Below are 24,831 nucleotides of genomic sequence, written 5' to 3'. Positions count from 1 at the left end.
ACAATTATTTTGCTACTCACTTGTTTTGACTCACTTTCAGTGACTAGTACATCTATACTGCCGTACAAGCTGGACTCCTTTAAAGTACTGTATGTCCGAGTTTCATTTATATAGTATTATATAGTATTATTATATAGTATTATATAGTATTATATAGTATTATATAGTATTATAGTATTGATCCTTGAGAAGATATACTGGGTTCAAAATGGGTGCCTAAATGTGACGGATGTACTCAGACTAGAATGTAAAATATGTACAAAATCACCTTTTGGGAAAAATCAACTCAAGGCTTCAATTTTTTGGATTTCATTAATTTTGATTCACAACAATACTAATAACTTGTTAAAAGCTTTATTTTATGTATCTATTTGCTCTCATTATAATTGTAAATTATTTTATTATTTGGATTATTATTATTTTGATGACCATCATTTTTTAAATGATTTTATTTACTTGTTGTTGTCATGAGTTTTTAATTATTTTATTATTTGGATGTGATTTATTTTGATTTCCAAAATTTCTATTAAAAAATTATTTTATTTACATACATTTTATGTATATTTTACATATACATATTATTTGATGTATTTATTTTGAGTATTGGGATTTTACTGCTTTTGAGTTACACCAATTATAATTTAATAAAAAATTAAAAACAATTATTTGCTGCTCTTATATTTAATGATTTAATTAAACAATAATTAATTAATTAAAATTATTTTATCATGAGGATTTTATTTTATTTACAACAATCATATTTATTCTAATCACATTTTTATTTTATTTGTTATTTTAAATGATTTTATGATTGATTTATGATTCAATTTTTCATTATTTTTCTTGGATGTACAACAATCCAAATTTTATTTTTTACTTATTACTTTATGTATTTATTTGTCAATGTTATTTTTTAAATTATTTTAATAATATATGGGGTTTTAGTTTTATATATTATGATTTCCAAAATTCCTATTTTTAAAAAATATTTTATTTACATATATATTATGCATATTTTACATATATTTTATGTATTTATTTTGAGTATTAGGATTTTACTGATTAAAATTATTTTATAATGAGGATTTTATTTTATTTTCATTATTTTCATTCACAATCATAATTTTTTCACATTTTTATTTTATTTTGGGGTTTTAGTTTTATTTATTTTGATTAATGGTAATTTCAATCACCACCAAGCCACCACAGGTTATTCTTTTACCCATATGCAATCCTGACAAGATTTATGGAACCAACAATTACATATGCTGTTGGATTTAGATCAAGCAGGAGAAAAAGTTGGGAGGTGTGCCTTGTACCAACAGCTGTTTTGACAGTAGTCTCGGTTCGATTAATGCCAGCATGGGACAAAGGTGCGGAATGACATACAGCAGTTGATAAAGCTGTCCTGTGACGTGATACCTTCCATCCTCGCCTGCTTACTCGGCTGTTGACTAAGTGATATTTGCCGCATCTTACATGGATGCCATGTCCCTGCTAAAAGGAATCAAAGCAGGAGTAAAAGGAGCGCCTAATCTTTTCATCTGACATTTTTATTGAATGCGTCTTGGAGCAACCGAGGCTGCACTAAGATGCTGCCAGAGTCACTTAAGGAAATCAGAGTCGGGCTTTGGGAGCCAGCAGGGGTTCATTATGACCAGACCGGCCCAACTTCCTCTGCCAGGGAGAGGAAACATACGCAGCGAGAGATGAATAAGGTAGCGAGCAGACAGTGGGCAGAACATGGGCTGCAAGTCGGCAAGGAGGAGAAAGTAAATGAGTGCGGCAGGTTTGGGAGGAAGACGGAGCGAGAAAAGACTCAGCCAGTGCTGCCTTGCCCGTCTGCCTTGACAGCTTGACACCACAAATCAAACTAAGAAATGAAGACACGTAACGAGACAAGCATCCCCGGGATCCCTGCCAGTCTGTCTTTTACCTCAAGGTCTTTTAAAGCCAAACTCTTTTCATTGCATCTGCCTGGGGCTTAAATGGAAACAGACCTCTTTTGTTTGTTTTTTTCCCCCCAAATGTGGCTCAGTACACAGAAGAATGCATTGTTGATTGTTTTCTATTGAGTGAAAGCAGCGGAACGGGTCATTCATCACCTGTGGCTCCGCTCCTGATAAATGTTTGCTGTACAGAAAAAGCATGAGCCGATACTCTACACCACATGGAGGCTGAAGGTTTACTGCGTGGTCTTTGTGGACCTCGCTGAAGGTTGAACGCATGCTTTTTTTCAATGATTTTATGATTATTTGGATTTTATTTACTTTAATTAACAATAATCCTATTTTTTATTCTTCTTCTTGGATGTACAACAATCCAACTGTTATTTTTGAAGCATTATTTTATGTATCTATTTTATCAATGTTATTTTTAAATTATTTTAATAATAAATGGGGTTTCCTAGCTGTGAGGCCTGTGTGCTAACCACTCATCTACCGTGCAGCCTCATATTAACATTATTCATTCATTCATTCATTCATTTTGGGGTGCTGGACCCTATCCCAGCTGTTTTCGGGCGAGAGGCGGGGTACACCCTGGACTGGTCGCCAGCCAGCCAATCACAGGGCACATATAGACAAACAACGATTTACACTCACATTCATATCTATGGACAATTTGGAGTCGCTAATTAACCTAGCATGTTTTTGGAATGTGGGAGGAAACCGGAGTACCCGGAGAAAACCCACGTATGCACGGGGAGAACATGCAAACTCCACACAGAGATGGCCGTGGGTGGGATTGTACTCGGGTCTCCTAGCTGTGAGGTCGGCGCGCTAACATGCCTCGTCATTGACCTCCTTCCTACGATTTCAGATCAACATTTGCAATAAAAGTGACTCTTATTAGATTCGATTCAGCTCCAAAAACCTCCCCTCCAGTTTTAAGTACAAAAAATGCCCCAAACACATTTAAAGCATGAAATGTATACTACCAATCATCTCTGAACAGAGTGGGAGTCCTGTTCATCAGGCTAGTGCTAGTTGCTAGCAGGCTAGCAAAGGCGTTTCACTGAGCTGTTACTTCCAAGTTTTGAGGTCGGATTGACTGTCAAAATTAGTACTAATATAGCCAAAGTTTTGTGTCACAGCACTCAACTGTGGTGCGTTCAAGGACCTCCAAAAAAACAAAAACATTATCAGTGAAGCCATAAAGACAAACATGGGTAAATGTATTTTTAAACAGTAATGAATGTATGCTTTACTTACTTGTTTTATTTACAGTATACATTATTTTAGGGACGTAGTCACAGTTATGGATAGCTTACAGCGAGGGTAGCACACTATGGATGCGTCTTTTTCATGTCTTTTTCATGCCTCGTCCAATCAGAAGGCAGTGTAGATCCATTCACAGAGTCTTTCAAACACCTTGTTGTTAAAAAAATGAATAAATCACAAAGGTCGGCCGAGGAGTCGCAGGTTACCAACCACTGGTTTAGGATGTTAGAGTTTGTTTCTCAATGATGCTAAGACAATTAATGGAGAGTTCAAGTCAAGTCCTTCACTAAATTGTGACTCCAGTTTCTGTGCTGGCTCTTCCCTTTTTTTGGCACCACAGTCAACAAGCTGGCTGGGTCAGATGCCGGGATGCTTGTGAAATATCATCTTGCAGCTTTGTTCCCCAATCTGTCACACCACAGTAGGCAACTTTTGTGTGAGGATTAGTAATGACACAAAAAGAGGGATGGAGGACGCTGGGCCGGGCGACTTTGCACATCTCTGCAAAAGAAGCTCTTTTCTTTTCTTGCTCTTTTTCACACCAGAAATCGTTATGGCTCCAAGTGGACTGATGATGTTTTTCCACTCCATTCTTCCTTAAGCTTCTGAGTGGCTCCTTGTTGCAGAGTTAACAGCGTATTTAAGTGTCCTTTCTAAAAAGGATTGACACCGGTGGATACATGTTTTATCGACTCTGGCTGCTGTACTAATAGTGTCGTGGTAACGGGGACGAAAAGAAGGTTGTTTTTCTGTAACAGATAATCTAATTAATGACCATTTCAAACCATACAAACAAAGAACCGATATTGATATGAACCATCTGGATCGCCACTGTTCTCTACTACGACACACAGGAAGCTAAATAGCTAGTCAGTAGCCACGTTTACATGAGTTTTCCAAATGGAATTTTTTACGAATTACTTTTCCGAAAACAATGGTATACACGGAAAGGTCTCTTGTCTACATGTGGTGCTACAATCAAACAGAATAGTCAATGGGGCATGCCCAGTAAAGCGTAAACATCAACATCCCGTGATACCGGCTCCCTTGAGTTTTTCTTGCACTTTGATATTGCGAGTTTTTCGTTCGCCACTGTTCTCTACCACGACACACAGGAAGCTAAATAGCTAGTCAGTAGCCACGTTTTGCATGAGGAGTTTTCCAAATAGAATCTTTCCAAATTACTTTTCTGAAAACAATGGTATACACGGAAAGGTCTCTTGTCTACATGTGGTGCTACAATCAAACAGAATAGTCAATGGGGCATGCCCAGTAAACATCGTAGACATCAACATCACGTGATACCGGCTTCCCGAGTTTTTCTTTCACTTCGATATTGCGAGTTTTTCGTTCGCCACTGTTCTCTACAATGACACACAGGAAGCTAAATAGCTAGTCAGTAGCCACGTTTACATGAGGAGTTTTCTGAATGGAATCTTACCGAATGACTTTTCCGAAAACAATGGTATACGCGGAAAGGTCTCCTGTCTACATGCGGTGCTATAATCAAACTGATTGGTCAATGAGGCATTCCCAGTAAAACGTAAACATCAACATTCGTTCGTCCAGTCTTAATTAAGTTTGGATCAAAAACAAACTTTCCGCAACAGTCCAGTGTCTCCATTTTTAAAACTGAAGAACGTCTCGAGCTGCGTGTTACGTCATATCGCCGTCATATCCGTTTGAGCAAATAAACCAAATGCATTTGGAATATTTGGGTCCATGTACACGTGGCTAACGAGAGTTTTTGTTGCGCTATACCTGTCATCATTGGTATTATGAAATAAGATAAATATTCTGTGGAAATAAGCAACACACAATATTCAATTTAATACACAATATTCTTTTACGTTTACGTTTTTGGGGAAAGTAACTAGCAACTATAACTCATGACTTGTTTTCTTTGCTTTGCTCTGTTTTAGTTTAGATGGTGATAACCAAGACTTGGCTGGCTGAGAATCTACACAGACAAAATTGGAAAAATAATATGTTATGTTCTCTCCTCCTTTCATGGACAGATCAATCGAGCACCAAGCTTTGGGACCGATCAGAAGATTGATTTCGATGTGAAGAGAGGAGTTCTGCTTAACGCTCTCCAACTGCTCAACATCAGGTATTCATTTGAACGGCTCTTGTGTTTCTATCATTATTGGATGCGTTTTAGGGTGGACTCTTGTGTCCACTTCACACCTAAAGTCTAACAAGTTTGGGCAGTGTGCATGCCCACGCACAAGGTAGCCACGTAGTTACTGTAATGCCTTCGCTCCTCTTCATGATTTCCCAGACATTACATCATGGAAATAAATACAAAGACTCTGAACAGCGGATGGTTTTATTTAAGAAAAGTTTACAATGCCAATCTTTTTAGTTTCTTTTTCAGTTGCTGCCATGGTTTGGACTGGTGAGCATCGCGCTTTCATTGTGGTAATGGTAATGGTAAAAGCTTATTAAGTCCTACCCCTCCATCTGGTACTTTTACAATCAGTAACTGTTACATTTGTTCACTTCCTGCCCTTTCTAATATAATTTTAAGTATTTTTTTATTGTTATTTTGTATTGTTATAATTTTTTTTGTCACATACCGAAGTACGAGGTGAAACGTTTATCAAAACAAACGACATCGTGTTTTGAGCCATCCCAACCTTCTTTCAGGGCTCACTTCCAAATGCACAAACCTCATTATCTGAAACTTTGACATCATTTAACACAAGAACACAAAATTCTAACTACATTTTTAGGTCAGAAAAGTGGAAAAAGCATAACAAATATGACAAATTTGTCAAAAAAACCCCTCAAGTGCACATATTTTTCTGGGCCTAAATTAAGCATTTTAATGCACATAAATGAATTATATATCAATAAAAATACAAATATAAGGCATTCAGAAGACATATTCAAAGATGCTTTGAATATGTAGTATTCTGCACTAGGCACTAGGTGTCACTCATGTTGTAATGTAATGTTTGATGAGACATCAGACTTGATCACCAAAACAACAGGCTTTTATTGCAGGTTGGAATGTTCCAATGAAAGGCACAATGATAATTCAATAATCATAATAATAATGCAACCATAATCCACTCCAAGCTAAAACTCTGTCAGAGATGGTTTTCGAAGTGCAAAAATAACAAATCTTTATAACGTGTACTAACTCATCAGTCAGTTCATCCATCCAGTTACCGTGCGAGGCAGGCATGCTGACCACTAAACCACCATGCTGGCCTAAACGATGGCTTTCCTGGTAGTCGATGGAGTACATTTCCTAAGTCCTGGTTCTGCAGCTACAATGAACTTGCCCACTGATTGATCTTTGTACACTCGGCTCCCTGCTCTTTAGTGACACGATTGATTGGTTGCATGTGGAATAGATCCGGTCGGGTCAGCTCTGGTGGGGGTTGCAACTACCCCACAGGAGGAAAATGTCGCTTTCATTCTTACGTACGTACAGCACAGGCTAACCTCTCATTAAAACGATTCATTCATGGTCCAGCTTGGTGCGGTTCCTTATTGTAGGAGACCTTACAGGGTGGCAGTGGTGGCGCTCTTTCCACTTGACAACTTGGTCAAGGTCACACTTTGTTCTATTTTTTGCCCACATGGAGCTCTTTGGTCTTCCCCTTAAAGGGATAGCTTGGTGGCTCATGCCTCTGCTTGCAACACCAACTGTATCAACGTGGGATCAATTCAGACCCAACCGTGCATGGACATTGATAAACCCCTGCCCCTACCCCAACGGTACTCAATATCCAATTTAAAGGGCCAGCGACTGACTAAAATGAATTGCCCTTTCTCCAGACAGCAGCCACACACTTGATGTCTGCTCAGGTTCATCCGGAGTGAGCTTATGTTTTGTGTCAGTGCTATTTTTATGCTGTATTCAATGTCTGCAGGGATTTTTTTCCTTTTATTGTGCATAAATTGCCCCCCCAAAAAACTAAAACTACCCATGTTAGTTAAGAGTGGAGTTTAGTGTCTAAATCAAAATGTCCCTGAAGTGGTAAAGTATGGGATTTAACCAACATTTTGGGGAAACGCATCTCACAAGACTCAAATTCAGTGACTGTTTTTATTGGATTTTGGTGGCTTTGTCATCATGCATCCCCTTAAAGATGGCACAGGGCCCTTAAAACAAGAAGAACGTGGAGATGATAATGGTAATGGTAATGGTTTTATTTCATTTGAACATGCATCAGATTACAATTTTGTACATCCCATAATCAGTTCACAGTTGCACATGTCCAAAAGGAGTAGGAAGACGCAAAGCTTATTAAATCCTACCCCTCCATCTGGTACTTTTACAATCAGTAACTGTTACATATGTTCACTTCCTGCTTTCCTAATATAATTTAAGTTTATTTTTTTTATTTTTCACTTACTGAAGTACGAGGTGATATGACCATACAATGACATAATGGGTACCATAGTATATTGACAGTTACAGTTACAGTTACTGACAGTAACTGTCAATAGTATATTGACAGTTACTATGGTACCCATTATGTCATTGTATGGTCATATCACCTCGTACTTCGGTACCTGACAAAAAATAAACTAAAATAAATTATTAAAATAAATTAATAAAATAAATTATTAATTCTTGAATGAATGAATGAATATTTTTTATTTTATTGATTAATTGTAATTAATTTTATTTTCATTAATTTTATTTTATTCATTTATTTTAATTTATTTTATTATTTTATTTTTTTGTCACATACCGAAGTACGAGGTGATATGACCATACAATGACATAGTGGGGTACCGTAGTAACTGTCAATATAGTGATATATATATATAGCACATCATGACTGGTTCAAGACTCTTCATCCTTGTATTTAGCAAACATCAACTGCTTGTATTGTTTCTTGAATTGGCTCATCGTTGTGCATTGTTTGAGTTCCTTACTTACTTTCCATAGTTTGATTCCACATACTGAAATGCTATGGCTTTTTAATGTAGTCCTAGCATATAAGTGTTTCAAATTGAGTTCTTCCCTGAGATCATATGATACATATAAGTATTGGATGACATTTTTAGCTAATTGTTTATTTTTAGCCTTATGCATTATTTTAGCTGTTTGAAGATCAGCAAGTTTAAGTATTTGTGATTTTAGAAATAAGGAGTTAGTATGTTCTCTGTAGGCGGCATTATGAATTATCCTTACTGACATTTTTTGCAGTACATGTAGCGAGTGAAGATTGCTTTTATAGTTATTACCCCATATTTCCACACAATAAGTAAGATATGGTAAAACCAGAGAGATAATGGTTCCTGTATCGGCTCCTCATGTGTTTCAGTAAGCATTGTTTCGACTTTATTTGTTTTTGTTTCTGCAGAGCCAGTGATAAAAAACGCAACTTGGCTCAGCAAAAAGCAGAGGCCCAGAGGCGGCTCTACGGGCATGGATCTGTAAAGAAACTCTCAGCTGCGTCATCGGACTGGGAGAGACAGCGTCACACCCTGGAGCGACGGCGAGAAGAGCTGGTAATTTGTAGCTTGGTTTATATGGTTTTGGCGTTTATAGGCCATTACATGCATTCTTAGACGTGTGTCTTTTTTTTAGCTGTTTTTATATCTTTTGAACACACAGAAATGAGAAAGATGTGTGTTCATGTCTCACATAAGGATTGTAGATGATGGACACAATTTGCTTTAAGCTGCTGCTCCCACGATAAGCAGAAGAAGATGGATGGATCATTTAAAAGAGATATACAAGATATACATATACCAGGGGTGGGCAAACTTTTTGACTCGCGAGCTGCATTGATATGACAAAATTTACGGGGGGGCAGACTATATATTTTACACGTAACAGTCCACCTGGTATTATTGTATCTGGAAAATTGTCATGCAATCTGCTATTATTATTTATTATTTTATATTTATATTTAAATATTTTAAAAATAATAAAATATTATAATAATTACAATAAAATTAAAATAATAATTATTATTATATTATTATTATGTAAAATATGCAAATATAACAATAATATTATATATAATTAATATAATAATTAGCATTAATATAATAATTATAATAATCAGGATAGTTCTAATAATAATTATAATAATCTAATAATCTAATTATAATAATAATAATAATTATTATTATTATTATGTGCTTGTGTCCCTTTTTTCAGGAGCACTTTGTAAACAACAGACCATGTCAAAAAACGAAATTGATAAAACCATCAAAAGGTTGGCTCAGGCCATGATGCCAGGTTGTATGTTGAGTTTAAATGAAATACTTTGGAAAGATTGGGCGGGCCGTATTCAAACACTTGGCGGGCCGGATGTGGCCCCCGGGCCGTAGTTTGCCCACCCCTGACATATACACATTACAAAACAAGCATCACCTGCATGTACTGTATGCATTATCAGTGTCACATTGAAATGCACAGCCACTCATTACACCCATAAGCTCTCCACTTTCCTCACAGTTAAAAGTCACCTTTTTGTAGTCACTGACAGCTTTCCAACATTTAATTATTTTGGCATTGAACTTGAACAAGCTTTTTCTCATCTATAGCTACTACTACTTTATGCCCGCACCCTCTGTCATTTGCATTTGAATGAGCCATTAATCAGTGTGTCGTAGGAAAGAGGACGATGGCGGAAATGCACCTCTGATGTACTGTACTTGTCATTTGGTGCTCACACTTTTTCCTGCATTATTACGACTCGAATTGATGTTAATGACCTTTTTAGTCTTAAAATCATGAATAGCAGCACAAATAGTGAGCAGGATTACACAAAAAACAACAAAACAAAACCACAAAAGCAGCGATGCACCGAACCTGGGGTGGGGGTACAGAAATCGGTGACAATTGCTAAAACACACCTGTTCTGCACGGCTTTTAACTGTCTTTAAAACTGACATATTTTGTATTACATCACATTGCAATTGTTAATATTGAAAGTAGGATTCCTTATTTATTTTATGTTTACATCCTGGCTGCATGGCGGTTGAGTGGTTAGCATGCAGGCTTCACAGCTAGGAGACCCAAGTTCAATTCCACCCTCGGCCATCTCTGTTTGGAAGTTGCATGTTCTCCCCGTGCATGCGTGGGTTTTCTCCAAGTACAAAACATGCGAGGTTAATTGGCGACTCCAAATTGTCCTTAGGTATGAATGTGAGTGTGAATTTGTGAGTTTGTCTATATGTGCCCTGTGATTGGCTGGGCACCATTCCAGGGTGTACCCCGCCTCTCGTCTGAAGACAGCTGGGATAGGTCCAGCACGCCCGCAACCCTCGTGAGGATAAGCAGTAGAAAATGAATGAATGACTGAGTGATGGGCTGAGTGATTAGCATCCAGGCCTCACAGGTAGGAGACCCGAGTTCAATTCCACCCTCGGCAATCTCTGTGTGGAGTTTGCATGTTCGCCCCGTGCATGCGTGAGTTTTCTCCGGGTACTCCGGCTTCCTCCCCCATTCCAAAAACATGCTAGGTTAATTGGTGACTCCAAATTGTCCATAGGTATGAATGTGAGTGTGAATGGTTGTTTGTCTATATGTGCCCTGTGATTGGCTGGCCACCAGTCCATGGTGTACCCCGCCTGAAAATAGCTGGGATAGGCTCCAGCACCCCTGCAACCCTCGTGAGGATAAGCGGTAGAAAATGAATGAATGAATGTTTACAACTGTCAATGCATTTTTAACATTCGCGCAAGAGGAGCTGAGTGGGTGGCGGACAGGAAGTGATGTCGGTGATTCAAGGTTTTATCTTATGGCTGCAAGAGTAGCCTGTATTTGGGATTACGGTGCCTGTTGTTCAAACCGCCAATGAAAGCCTGCGATCAAGCCTGGTGCTTGTGTGTCTCTCACCCAACATTACAGTAACATTAAAACCTACACCGATATGAACATTTTTTATGCTAATCTGATATTATCGGTGTCCTCATGGGCGAATTTTAATTTTTGCTTTTTTTCTACACCTCTTCTAGAAAGAGCGACTGGCGCAGGTGCGCAAGCAGATCTGCAGAGAGGAGCACGAAAAGCAACATCTGGGCAACTACCGGTAAGGAAATGGCAAACTGTTGAGAACTTTCCCTCCAGGAGCTGCACCCGTAATACCCCGCCTTGCCTGCTCCACTTACAATGATGGGACCATCTGTAGAGCTCTAAGGAGAACAAATAAGAGAGAACCAATATAAAACAGTTGGGAGAACATTGACACAAGAATGAAGGCTGCATATGCAAAAGTAGAATATGAACCAGCTCTAGAAAGGACATAAGAATTTGGAATCAGTACGTGGGCTTTATTTGATAATTGGCTGTACTTTCTCGCCCGTGCTTGTGTTATTTCCTTCGCTAACGCCACTCGAGACTTTGGAACTATTTCGCTTAGTATGTACACATAAGCAGCCAGGGAACTTTCAGGCTGTTTTGAAACAGTACAAATAGCGTAAGCTCCGAATCCAATAACTTATTAGCTATGTTGCTCTCACTGACATGAATAACTGCATTTAGAAGTGCAAGAGCCTGGTTATTATAACACTCACTTTAATCAATCGTGTACTTTTTATATCATTATGTGAGACATGGACACACATCTTTCTCTTTTCTGTGAATTCTAAAGATATACACTACCTCTCAAAAGTTTGGGATCACTTGCAAATTTCTTTGTTTTCCAAAGAAAAACACATTTTCATGCATTTCACAAAAATGAATCAGATGATTTTCAAAGAAGGATGTACATTTTTGCATAGAGGCCTACTATCAACAACTGTCAGTCCTCTGCATCAATCTCCTGGTATGGCTGCTAATCCAAGTTCATCATTTCATAAGGCTAATAGATGATTAGAAAACCACCTAAAAATCTAAACAAAAACTAAAATCTCTTGCCATGCTGTTAACTACTCCCAGCACAAACTGGGTCTAACAAGGACAGAAAACGATGCACAAATGTGCAAGAAGACAAATATCTGAGAGTGTGTAGTTTAAGACAAAGACGCCTCACAGGTCGTCACCTGGCAGCTGCACTAAATAGTAGCCGTCAAACACCAGTGTCAGTATCAACAGTGAAGCGGCAACTTCCGGATGCTGGACCTCATAGCAGGACCCAGTTTGTGCTGCTCTCAGAAGGGAGTAGTTAACAGCACCAGTAGTTAATAGCATGGTAAAGTTTCATTTCTATAGTATTGTCGATCGACGGTTGAGTTACGAGATTCGTTAGCATTCAAACTGCGTCTGAGCCCGAGAGTGGAGTGTGATTATTGTCATTTGGCTGCATAGGTAACAACTTCATCACTGGGTGCAGACGAGCCGGCTGGATTGTGCCACCGTCGCCATCCATTTAACATCTCACACGCAGGGCGCCAGAAAGACACTACTTAGTGATGGAAATGGAATGGGAATCTTCAGGCCCAATTGAAGGCGTGCGAGAAGGAGACAGTGTCAGCTTTTATATTAAAAGTACTGCAGGGTCATTGTGAAAATGAAAAGTCCATATGTTCAGGGACGGAGGGCGCGCCGGAGAGCTGTTAGCAGACGCTACTAAAGCGGTGGCCTTTTGCCGCTCGCTCGTGTGATTTATGGAGCTCTTTGAGGAGTGACAAGTCCTGGCTTCTCTCAGATATTATCATTTCTCTTCACTTGATGCAGCTGTTAGGGGGACAGGAGAGTTTTTATGTGCGTTTAGTAAGAATGTCGTATTGATGTTTCGTTTTGAAGATGATTTCATGCTTTGGGAGTTAAAAAAAAAAATACCCACAGTGGTACCTCGGTTTTTTGTTATTTATGTCTTCCAAAGGGTTCGAATAAAAGTAGGAAATTATGTCAATAATCATAATTATAAATGAGCAGTTTTCTGCTGAGCAGCCAGGACGGATACATTTGTAGGGCTTGAAGGTTCCATGGTTTAAAAACGACAACCTATTTCTCCTCTTCTTCTGCACCGGCATTAAAGCAATAAAATGCAATTTTCATGAGGATAAGCGGTATAGAAAATGAATGAATGAATGAATGAATAACATGAACAAAAATGATTTAAGACTGCAAAACACCATCCTCCCACATTCCAAAAACATGCTAGGTTAATTGGCGACTCCAAATTGTCCATAGGTATGAATGTGAGTGTGAATGGTTGTTTGTCTATATGTGCCCTGTGATTGGCTGGCCACCAGTCCAGGGTGTACCCCGCGCCTCTCACCCAAACAGGTGGGATAGGCTCCAGCACCCCCGGGAGCCTCGTGAGGATAAGCGGTAGAAAATGAATGAATGAATGTAAGACACCATTGACATTGGAGTTTTTTAAAAATAAATTAGAGATGCACAATGTATGAATTCATTCATTCATGGACCAATTAACCTATGGTAATCGTAATGGTTTTATTTCATTTGAACATGCATCAGATTACAATTGAGTGCATCACATAATCAGTTCACAGTTCCACATGTCCAAAAGGAGTAGGAAGAAGCAAAGCTTATTAAATCCTACCCCTCCATCTGGTACTTTTACAATCAGTAACTGTTACATTTGTTCACTTCCTGCTTTCCTATTTTATTTTATTTCACGTACCGAAGTACGAGGTGATATGACCATCCAATGACATAATAGGTACCATAGTAACTGTCAATATAGTGATATATATAGCACATCATGACTGGTTCAAGACTCATCCTTGTATTTAGCAAACATCAACTGCTTGTATTGTTTCTTGAATTGGCTCATCGTTGTGCATTGTTTGAGGTCCTCACTCAATCCATTCCATAGTTTGATTACACATACTGAAATGCTATGGCTTTTTAACGTAGTCCTAGCATGCAACCTAGCATGCATGTCTGTATGCTCAGTTTGACAAACTGAGCACACTTAGTTCATTGGTGGGGGGTTGGACTTCTCAGTAAAGTTATGTGTTGCATGTTGGTTCCCATGCATTCATCCATTCATGTTTTTCCTGGCTTCCTGCCTCTTACCTGTCTTTGGCCTCATTATTTCACACCTTTTCATTTAAATTCATTCTTGGGGCTCATTTTCTTTTTCATCTTATTTTGATGATGATGAGCCTCGATCTTCTCTGTGCCTGCCTTCATCTTCTGTTACAGCACCACTGTCATTCCCCTTGCCTCCTCTTCCCATCTCGTCATTTCCCCAAGTTCTGACCCGTGTTTCTTTCCTTCTCCCTGATGCTACGCTCCTCCCTCACTATCCGCACTTTTCTCTCTCTTTGTGTGTTTGTGTGTGTGTGTCTCTGTGGCCAACAGACGTATTTACCCCCCAGACGACAAGCTGCTGTTGGAGAAGTATGAAAGCCTGCTCTCCGCCGCCTTTCAGACCTTCCTCGCCGGGCGAGCTGCCTCACTTCAGAAGGAAATGAATAATCCTCTGAAACAAATGAAGGCACGTATGTTGTACAAATACATAATCCACTTTGTTATTTCAATTTCAAAGCTTCACTGTTTTTTTCCAAAATATCTTAATGAATACGCCGTGCTGTTTCGTGATTGAAAAAAAGCCTTTTTTAAGGCATATTTAAGGAAATATTTAAGTTTTTTAATATTAATAGTTTTATAATATTAATATAAGTCACTTGGTGTCAATCATGTCACTTATATTAGGTGAGACACACAAGCACCAGACTTGATCTCCGGAACAACAGGCTTTTATTGCAGCAATGATCTTACAACAGACACAATAATCCCTAACACGGTAATCCCTACTGTCACGCTATGCTACACGCAATGTCTGACTCCCACTCAGCTCCCATAGCACTGGAACACATTTACAAGTCTCCTATTTATGGCTTAGCTTTTGTTATGTCTACTATGTTGGTTAATAGGAATGTAAAGATGACTATAGGGGTGTTATTTCATGTTTAGAGGGCTCTAATGATGTTAAAGGTGTATTTAGAAGGTCATAAACAGGTTTTCCGTGTCTTCCATATGTATTTTTTTCTTATTATGTCTACTCTATTCACTAATAGGACTGTAAAGGTGACTATAGGGGTGTTATTTCATGTCTAGAGGTCTCTAATAATGGTAAAGGTGTATGTAGAAGGTCATAAACAGGTTTTCTGTGTCTTCCATATGTATTTTTTTGTTATTATGTTTACTCTATTGGATAATAGGAGTGTAAAGGTGACTATGGGGTGTTATTTCATGTCTGGAGGGCTCTAATAATGTTAAAAGTGATTTAGAAGGTCATAAACAGGTTTTCTGTGTCTTACATATGTTATTTTCTCTTATTATGTCTCGTCTATTGGCTAATAAGAATGTAAATGTGACAATAGGGGTGTTATTTCATGTCTAGAGGGCTCTCATAATGTTTAAAGTGTATTTAGAAGGTCATAAACAGGTTTTCTGTGTTTTACTTATGTTATTTTCTCTTGTTATTTCTTGTCTATTAGCTAATAGGAGTGCAAAGGTGACTATAGGGGTGCTATTTCATCTAGAAAGCTTTAAGGATGTTAAAAATAGTATTTAGGTCGTGAACAAGTTTTCTGTGCTACAAAAACTATAAAAATATTCAGTTTATGAATTATTCTTTTTATCCGGACGCCATTCACTCCATTTCATACACAAGCTTTTAAAATCCTACACAATGGCAAGAGACGTTTTCACATATCATGTTTCCTTCTACTCTTCCTGGCTTATTTTCTGCTTTGTGTCAATATGAGTTGTGAAAAGGCTTCAAAGTTGATAACTACTACTTATTGCAAAGACTAAGAGAAGAACTGCGAGTGTGCTTTTTTTTGACAGTTGGACTGACACCACACAAAGTCATCTGAAAGGACCAGACAAAGACGTCATGTGCAACTATTGCAGCTTTTGTTGAGACATCAGCTTGTAGTGCGCCACCGCACATGTTTTAGAAGGTTATTGTTTTCCAAGGCGAAAACTCTTAGGATGCCTTTTGTACAGGTGACAATCAGTGATCACGCAATGGAGGCACAAGGAGGAAGAAAATGTCATTTAGTCAACACGCAGAGATGCAATCTTCTTCAAAGCGCAACAATGTGGAGATGAGAAGAACACTTGGATAATCGTGCCCCAATGTGACAACAAGGCTGTTCTTTTGCAAGAATTGAAACAGTTTAGAGTCACGACAAATTAGATCTGAACTTGTGGCTTCATCAATTAAGATTTTTAGGCGGAGTGCTATTTCGTCATGCTATTTATAGACATTTAACTCCTCTGATGGCTTGGTTCACGCTGCTTGACCTTCTTTCATGGAGATACTCCCACTGGAGCGTGTTTTGATATGCAGCACCACAAGTTTAGATGCACTTCTCATTCAATAGCATGAGAATGTGAACTTGGAGGACACGTTTTGAGGCTGGCAATATTTTTCAGTTCATTATCATTTATCATGGGATGAATTAACTTATTTATGATCGCCCCAGTCTTACTGCGCTTGAATGAGAAATATAGACATGTTTTAATCTCACACGGTCTTGTGACACCCCCAGTTTCATGTCTGTAACGGTGCATTGGATTTGCATTATTTTCTATGCTAAAATGTGCATTGGTTAGAGTCCATTTTGGTTTGGGTCGGTCCTTCTAGAACTGATGAACTAATGATGTTAACCAAGGCACCACTGTATTCAGGAGTCAATAGCCACGTATACATAGACCCAAATATTCCAATTCCATTCGGGTCATTTGCTCAAACGGAAAGAATGTAGCCTTTGTATACACCTCATTCCAAAAGAAAAATGCCAATGCAATTGGACATATAATCGGATTCACTTTCCCCAATCCGATTGAGGTAACTTGTACCCGCTCTAACGGAAAGTTGTCAGGGTGCGTTCTTCTTTGTGGTGTTTTTCTTCTTCTGTTGTTTATTGGCGGTTGGCAAGCAGCAAGCAGCTTTCGTGTGCAATACTACCATCTGTGGAACAGAATCTAAAACCTTCTATACGCCATTCACAAGTCCAGTTTTATTAAAAAAAGAAAATACATATCTATATAAAACATGTGCCGAGCTTAATTATAAAATATTAGCAAGATTGAACTTTATCTTTTCCTGTTCCCGGATGCGTTCTTTCAGCGAATGATGAGATATGACATAACACGCAGCTCGAGATGTTCTTCGATTTAAAAAAAATGGAGGCGAGCAAGCGGCACTGGACTGCTGTGGAAAGTTTGTTTTTGATTCAAACTAAATTTCAAGACTGGACCAACGAAAAACTGGCAATACGAAGTTATTCCAGCAAGTGAAAAAAAAACTCAGGGAAGTTGGTATCACATGATGTTGGTGTTTACGCTTTACTGCGCATGCCCCATTGACTATTCTGGTTGATTATAGCAGCACATTCCAAGAGATTGGAATATTCCTTTCCACGTATACCATTGCTTTTGGAATGGTCACTCGGAAAGATTCCATTCGGAAAGAGAAAACTCCACATGTAAACGTGGCTAATGTCTTCAAATCCTCACACCAAAAGGTTCTTACACTGATTATGTTAATGGTAATGGTAATGATTTTATTTCATTTGAACATGCATCAGATTACAATTGAGTGCATCACATAATCAGTTCCCAGTTCCACATGTCCAAAAGGAGTAGGAAGAAGCAAAGCTTATTAAATCCTACCCTTCCATCTGGTACTTTTACAATCAGTAACTGTTACATTTGTTAACTTCCTGCTTTCCTAATATAGTTTAAGTTTTTTTTTGGTCATTTATTTTATATTTTTTAATCACGTACCGAAGTACAAGGTGATATGACCATACAATGACATAATGGGTACCTGTCAATATAGTGATATATATAGTACATCATGACTGGTTCAAGACTCTTCCTCCTTGTATTTAGCAAACATCAACTGCTTGTATTGTGTTTGTGTTTGGTACTTTTAGAAAGTGTCATTCCAGAAGGACACATTTTTGTGGCATCACCATAACTAAGAAACATTTTCTCCTTTTGAAAAAGAATCCCCTTCTATGATGACACGATATGTTCCGTGTAAACCGCAACTTGACTTGAGTCCAAGTTTTACGATATAGAAAAATAAATAGAGAAATTAACGTCCTGTGCAAACACGGGGGCCAGGTTGCGGAGGCAGAGAATGTCACGGCAGAAGCTGCCAAGAAGAGATAAATATAAAATACTGCTCTTTCAACGAGCCTTAACAAGCAGAAAGTTTGCTCTGAGGAGAAGTGGATTGCACACTTGTTCTTCGGGTAGTAGAAAAGTTGGATAATAAAGTCTGGGAACTTTTTACCCTTAAGTACTGCAACAGGACGCTTCCTATCCGCTTACGTTGATATGAGTCAGCCAGTCTGAGAGGCGAGTTTCGCTGTTTGCGAATCAAACCGACATCCAAGAGGAACGCTTATTAATTAGAGGAAGTTAAAGTGGATAATCAGGAACAAAACCACAGAAAAAGAATCAGACCCCAGATGCGTTTGGATGGCTCATTTGAAATAAAATCGCTTTTCATGAGGAGCAAAAATATTTTTATGGTAAAATAGCGTCAATCACCTTTGCCTCCTGCATGTCATCATGGGCAATAAGTCCAAGGCCAACGCATTAATATGAATAAGAAAGCCAAAGAAAAAGCAAGATCACTCTTTAAAGTGTGGTGAATTGAAGTCTCATGAGGTATGCAGGAGGGACGTTCAAATCCAGAAACCGTGGTGTGTTTAAACCCTCTGGGGTCCCACCCCCCAACCAGAAAAACACACAGTTAGAACCCTTGAGACCCAAAGGGATGCCTCAGAATAGAGCTAAAAAAAAATACAAAATTCTGAATCAGATTAAGCATTAATAATAACATTAGTTTTATTGCTTTTGGATTTTTTGCTCAATTTTGATTTTTGTGCTCAATTTAAATATTTGTTTTTACTTAGAGGACACCCCTCTAGAGGACACATTAACATTATACAGATGAATTGGAAAACTGATTAATTTGCCCAAATCTTTATGCTCGTCAAGCTTTGAGATTTTGCACTTGATTGACAGTCCTTGAACGCATCACAGTTCCAAAAGTGAAACATATACACTACCGCTCAAAAGTTTGGGATCACTTGCAAATGTCTTTGTTTTCCAAAGAAAAACTAATTTTCCTACATTTCACAAACAATTATAATGAATCAGATGATTTTCAAAGAAGGATGTACATTTTTGCATAGAGGCCTACTATCAACAAGCTCCTAGTATGGCTTCTAATCCAAGTTCATCATTTTATAAAGCCAATAGATGATTAGAAAAGCCATCTAAAAATCCTAACTAAAACTAAAATCTCTTACCATGCTGTTAACTACTCCCTTCAGAGAGCAGCACAAACTGTGTCTAACAAGGACAGAAAAACGATGCACAACTGTGCAAGAAGACAAATATCTGAGAGTGTGTAGTTTAAGACAAAGACGCCTCACAGGTCGTCACCTGGCAGCTGCACTAAATAGTAGCCGTCAAACACCAGTGTCAATATCAACAGTGGAGCGGCGACTTCAGGATGCTGGACTTCATAGCAGGACTGCCAAGAAAAACCCCCAAGAGCCCCAAAACATTTCCAAGTGATCCCAAACTTTTGAGCAGTAGTATATAACTTTTACACCGTGCCTTTAAGTCCATCTATTTATCCATCCATCTAGAAATGTGTGAGGCATATTGACGAGAAGAGGAGAATCCAACCTAACCATTGGAGCTACAATTGGAGCTACAGCAAATGTTGATCCGAAATCAGAGAAGTGCAAGCTACCGGGAGGTTTTAGGGCAGTACATCTCTCGGAGGCGTCAGGGGAGTGAGGCTTACTCACACAGCCATCCCTCGCTCTCATCTCTCTCTCTCTATGTGTTATCATGTAGGAGGAGGACATCTTGGATCTGCTGGAGCAATGTGAGCTGGACGACGAGAAGCTGATGGGCAAATCCTCCAGGCAACGGGGCCCTAAGGTGCCTGAGCAAGAAGAAGGGAGACGTACAAACTGGGAAAGACAAGGGAGAATGGAGGCCTCATGCCTCCAGGGAGTCCCGGTAGAAGTACAGAGGGTGATAGGCAGGCAGGCGTTTGGATCTAATGCCCACTCTGAGCACACGGGATAAGATTCGGACTCGTGTGTTAGGCTCAAGAGAAAAGAATCAGAAAAGGACCCTAAAGAAAAGACCCGAGTGCCTCAAGGGGACAGCTGTCAGACCGCTTTTTTCTCACCGCACTCCCTTTCTATCACCCTCTTCCTCTGTCACATGCACCTACACGCCCCCGCTAGCACATTACTCTCTCCATCACCTTCTCTCGCCTCCCTTCAACCCCTCCTCCGCCCTTCACATCTACATCCGTTCCTCACTTGAGGGCTAAATTGGCCGGAACGCTCACTCGACAGGGTAGTTCAGTGATGCATTAGTGAGAATAAGGACTTGTTTAGACACAATTGCTGTTGTCCAAGTTCATTTGGATGGCGTCAGTTTCGCCAGGAGACATTCCGAGCCATAGAAAGAAAGAGCTGTGATGGGCAAATTCACCAACGCAGAGTTTTGTGGTCACAAGCCATCTGGTGAAAATGAGACCAAAAATAAGACAAGAGAGTTGGGAAAAATGAAGCGACAGGAAGAGGATGGAAATGATGAAGGAAGTGCCCAACTTAGAACCCCAGTCGCATCCTTTCTATCTAGTAGATCCTCATAATTTGGTAATGGTAATGGTTCTATTTCATTTAAACATGCATCAGACTACCGTTGAGTGCATCCCGTAATCAGTTCACAGTTCCACATGTCTAGGAGTAGGAAGAAGCAAAGCTTATTAAATCCTACCCCTCCATCTGGTACTTTTACAACCAGTAACTGTTACATTTGTTCACTTCCTGCTTTCCTATTTTATTTTATTTTATTTCACGTACCGAAGTACGAGGTGATATGACGATACAATGACATAATGGGTACCATAGTAAGTGTCAATATAGTGATATATATAGCACATCATGACTGGTTCAAGACTCTTCATCCTTGTATTTAGCAAACATCATCTGCTTGTATTGTTTCTTCAATTGGCTCGTTATATTATTTTTCATATGTAAATAATAATAGAGTATAACATATACAGCATAGAGTACATGTTTGTAATGATAGCTGCTAACAAATGTCTTACCAGCAGATGGCAATGTAACTTCAGTACATATCTGCACACTAGTGATGGGAAACTTTTTTTTCAAACTCCTTTTACTGACTCGTTCTTATGAGTAACTCACTGAAGGGAATTGGGTTCTTGATTTACCCGAGTCACTCATCGAAACTCAAACATGTGCAACAAGTTGGGTGAATGTAGATAAGAGCTGCAGATGCTCTTGAACACTCAAACTTGAGACTTGATTGAATAGTCGTGAGTCAGTGGAACTTGTGTCGAGTAGCTACGTGAGTTAGCAAAACGTGAGTCGTTGTCGAGTATGTGTGAGTCAGCAAAACTTTAGTCTTTGTTGAGTACCTGTGGATCCAAAGAACGTGAATCTTCATCAAGTACCCATGAGTCAGTGAAACTTGAGTCTATGTCAAGCACATTTGTCAACATTCATTCATTCATTCATTTTCTACCGCTTATCCTCACGAGGGTCGCGCGGGTGTGCTGGAGCCTATTCCAGCTGTCGTCGGGTGAGAGGCGGGGTACACCCTGGACTGGTCGCCAGCCAATCACAGGGCACATATAGACAAACAACCATTCACACTCACATTCATACCTATGGACAATTTGGAGTCGCCAATTAGCCTATGACCTTGACCGGGATTTGAACCCTGGTCCCATGCACCATGAACCTGTGGTGCTACCAGTGGAGTTTGCTAGCTGGCCATTTGCCAACAAAGCTTTAGTTTTTGTTGAGTATTTGTGCAGCAGAGGTACTTGAATCTTTGTGAACTTTTGAACTCCAGTCTTCGTTGGGCACCCATGAGTCACCGACACTTGAGTCTTCATCAAGCACCTGTGAGTCAGTCGAACTCAAGTCTTCAAATACCAGTGCATATTCATTGTGCAACCGTGTGTTTTTGCCGAGCACCAGGGAGTCAGTGAGACTGAAGTCTTTGTCGAGGACCATGAGTCAGTGACACACAAGTCTTTAGCGAGTTCCCGTGTGTCAGCAAAACAAGTCTTTGCCAAGTACCCGTGAGTCAGCGGAACTTGAGTCTTTGTCGAGTGACCATGGATCAGTCGAGCAAGGGTCTGAGTCAAGCATCCTCACTCAGTGACACATGCGTCCCAGTCGAGTACCCGTGTGTCGATGAAACTTGAGTTTTCCCAAAGTGCCCTTTGAGTCAGTGTAACTTGTGTCTCAGTCGAGTACCCGTGAATCAGATGTTCTCCAGTCTTTGTCGAGTGACCATGGATCAGTCGAACAAGAGTCGAGTACCAGTGTGTCGATGAAAATTGCGTTTTCCCAATCGAGTGCCTTGTGAGTCAGTGTAACTCGTGTCTCAATCCAGTACCCGTGAATCAGTGGTTCTCGAGTCTTTGTTGAGTGACCATGGATCAGTCGAACAAGAGTCTGAGTCAAACATGCTGACCCTGTGACACATTTCAAGTACCCCTGTGTCGATGAAACTCGAGTTTTCCCAAAGTGCCTGTGAGTCAGTGTAACTCTTGTCTCAGTCCAGTACCCGTGGATCAGTGGTTCTCGAGTCTTTGTCGAGTGACCATGGATCAGTCGAACAAGAGTCTGAGTCAAGCATGCTGACTCTGTGACACATGTCGAGTACCCGTGTGTCGATGAAACTCGAGTTTTCCCAAAGTGCCCTGTGAGTCAGTGTAACTCTTGTCTCAGTCCAGTACCCGTGGATCAGTGGTTCTAGAGTCTTTGTCGAGTGACCATGGATCAGTCGAACAAGAGTCTGAGTCAAGCATGCTGACTCTGTGACACATGTCGAGTACCCGTGTGTCGATGAAACTCGAGTTTTCCCAAAGTGCCCTGTGAGTCAGTGTAACTTGTGTCTCAGTCCAGTACCTGTGAATCAGTGGTTCTCGAGTCTTTGTCGAGCTTAGATTGGTGATGTTATATGATGTTAGTAGTATAGTAGTGTTTGTCTCTCATGAGCACCAAACTTTGCAAACTAAAGTCTGTCATATTCTCACTTTTGAGCGAGGAAGTGCTGAAACGGTTGAGTTTGAAGTTCCGGTTTCCGTTTTTTTTTTTATCAGTTTCACGCTTGGCGCAAGCTTTCACCTGTTTGTAGGTTTTAATTAAAATACACACTGCCTCTTGAATGCACAATCCCGGCCTCGTGGAAGACATGCTAAACAGCTCCAGGTATCTCCATCCCCGGTGCACTGCATTCAACTCTCTGCTGGTCTTCCTCCTAATTTCTCCCTCTATTAACCTGCTGCTCCCGTCTTCCTCTTTATTGTCTCCTCGTGTGCTTAATCTCTTACCGTCTTCATCATCTTCCATCACTCACCCACATAACTACCCTGTGGTGACTGTGTAAGCCCCCCTGATCACTTCCTGCCCAATTAGTTAGGCTGGCCTGACAGCGCTGACGAGCTAATCGTAGCATAACAGATGTATACATGCTTTATTAATCAGTTTGTCGCCTAGCGGAATGTGAGATAGACGCGCCATTTGATGAACATCATGCCTAATTTTGATCATACGTGTGAAGACTTGAAGACAATATTCAAAGTTACGCTCCTGAAGCAGCTGGGTCTCGATTGTGCAGTATTATACAGGAGGCAAGGAGGACATTAAACACAACGTCAGCTTAACTCATTGTGGAAACAACGATGTACCCGGGCGGCTTATGAATAATTATTTCCCAATTTAATGGCTCCAAAATAGATGAGAGACGAGAAACGTTCTTGGAGAATAACAAGAGCAATATGAGCAAAGGGGAGGGACAGAGACTATGAAGGTCAGACTCACATGCCAAGACACCCAAGGTTATTTGAAATTAGGCAATACAGTAAGCATGAAGTAAGCATGAAGAGGACTTGTGCATGGCAGCAACACCATTTGTCGACTTCTAGCCAATTCTGACGGTCAACTTTCGATGTTCTGTTGCACATGAAACTGCGTACACATACTTTATACGTAATCATCCTTACCATTCTAACTGTGCTCATCCCTGCCAGCCCTTAACCACCATGCCGGAGTGCAGCCAAACGCCACGACGTCAACGGCCAGACTACCTGGCTGACTTCACCAGCGGCAGCGGCGCTGAAAACTCCTGCTCTTCGTCAGACGAAGAAGAGAGGAGGAAAGCAGGAGGGGGAGGCGGCGAAAAGAGGGAGAAGAAAGTCTCATATGACCTTGGGCTCAAGGAGAAGAACTTAGCCGAGCGCTCAGGTAAAGCAAGCGGGTGGAGTAGATTTTGCCAATTTCTGGCACCCATCTATCCGTTTTGTACACCCAAAGTCAGCTGGGGTAGGCTCAAGCTCACCTGCGACCGTAATGGAAGCAAGCTGTATGCAGGTGCTTCTCGGTTTAAAACATTTTGGCCCATACACGCGAGAGAAGTAGTTTCGAGCTGCGACAATTAATCGAAGAATCTATGAATATCCAAATAATTGACAAGATATGTGAATATTTTTACATTTCCTCAGTCATCCATATAGGCAGACCATTATCTTTGTGTTAGTTAACCTCGTGTTAATATTACGATATTTAGTATATCTTGTAAATAACATACTAAAAGTACGGTATTTCTCCTCATAATATTACAAGTGCGTTCTCGGAAAATATAGAA

At 39.8% G+C, this 24,831-nt stretch overlaps 1 protein-coding gene across 9 annotated transcripts in view; it reads left to right on the top strand.

Annotated features, from left to right (window-relative positions):
• ttll7 (tubulin tyrosine ligase-like family, member 7) overlaps positions 1-24,831 on the top strand; it is a 114,804-nt gene that overhangs the window by 40,753 nt on the left and 49,220 nt on the right. For all 9 annotated transcript variants that reach the window (XM_058072666.2, XM_078790330.1, XM_078790332.1 and 6 more), the window contains exons 10-15: positions 5,240-5,334; positions 8,558-8,705; positions 11,169-11,242; positions 14,431-14,566; positions 19,978-20,064; positions 24,218-24,431. In XM_058072666.2, the coding sequence (XP_057928649.2) occupies positions 5,240-5,334; positions 8,558-8,705; positions 11,169-11,242; positions 14,431-14,566; positions 19,978-20,064; positions 24,218-24,431 (754 nt within the window). The remainder of the gene's footprint in view (positions 1-5,239; positions 5,335-8,557; positions 8,706-11,168; positions 11,243-14,430; positions 14,567-19,977; positions 20,065-24,217; positions 24,432-24,831) is intronic.

The sequence above is a fragment of the Doryrhamphus excisus genome, linkage group LG4 (assembly GCF_037039965.1).
Source record: "Doryrhamphus excisus strain RoL-2023G ecotype Guam linkage group LG4, RoL_Dexc_Guam_v1.1, whole genome shotgun sequence".
In the NCBI taxonomy this organism is placed as follows: domain Eukaryota; kingdom Metazoa; phylum Chordata; class Actinopteri; order Syngnathiformes; family Syngnathidae; genus Doryrhamphus; species Doryrhamphus excisus.
The sequence above is the reverse complement of the archived record's forward strand: the minus strand, read 5'-3'. Positions and strand labels throughout refer to the sequence as shown.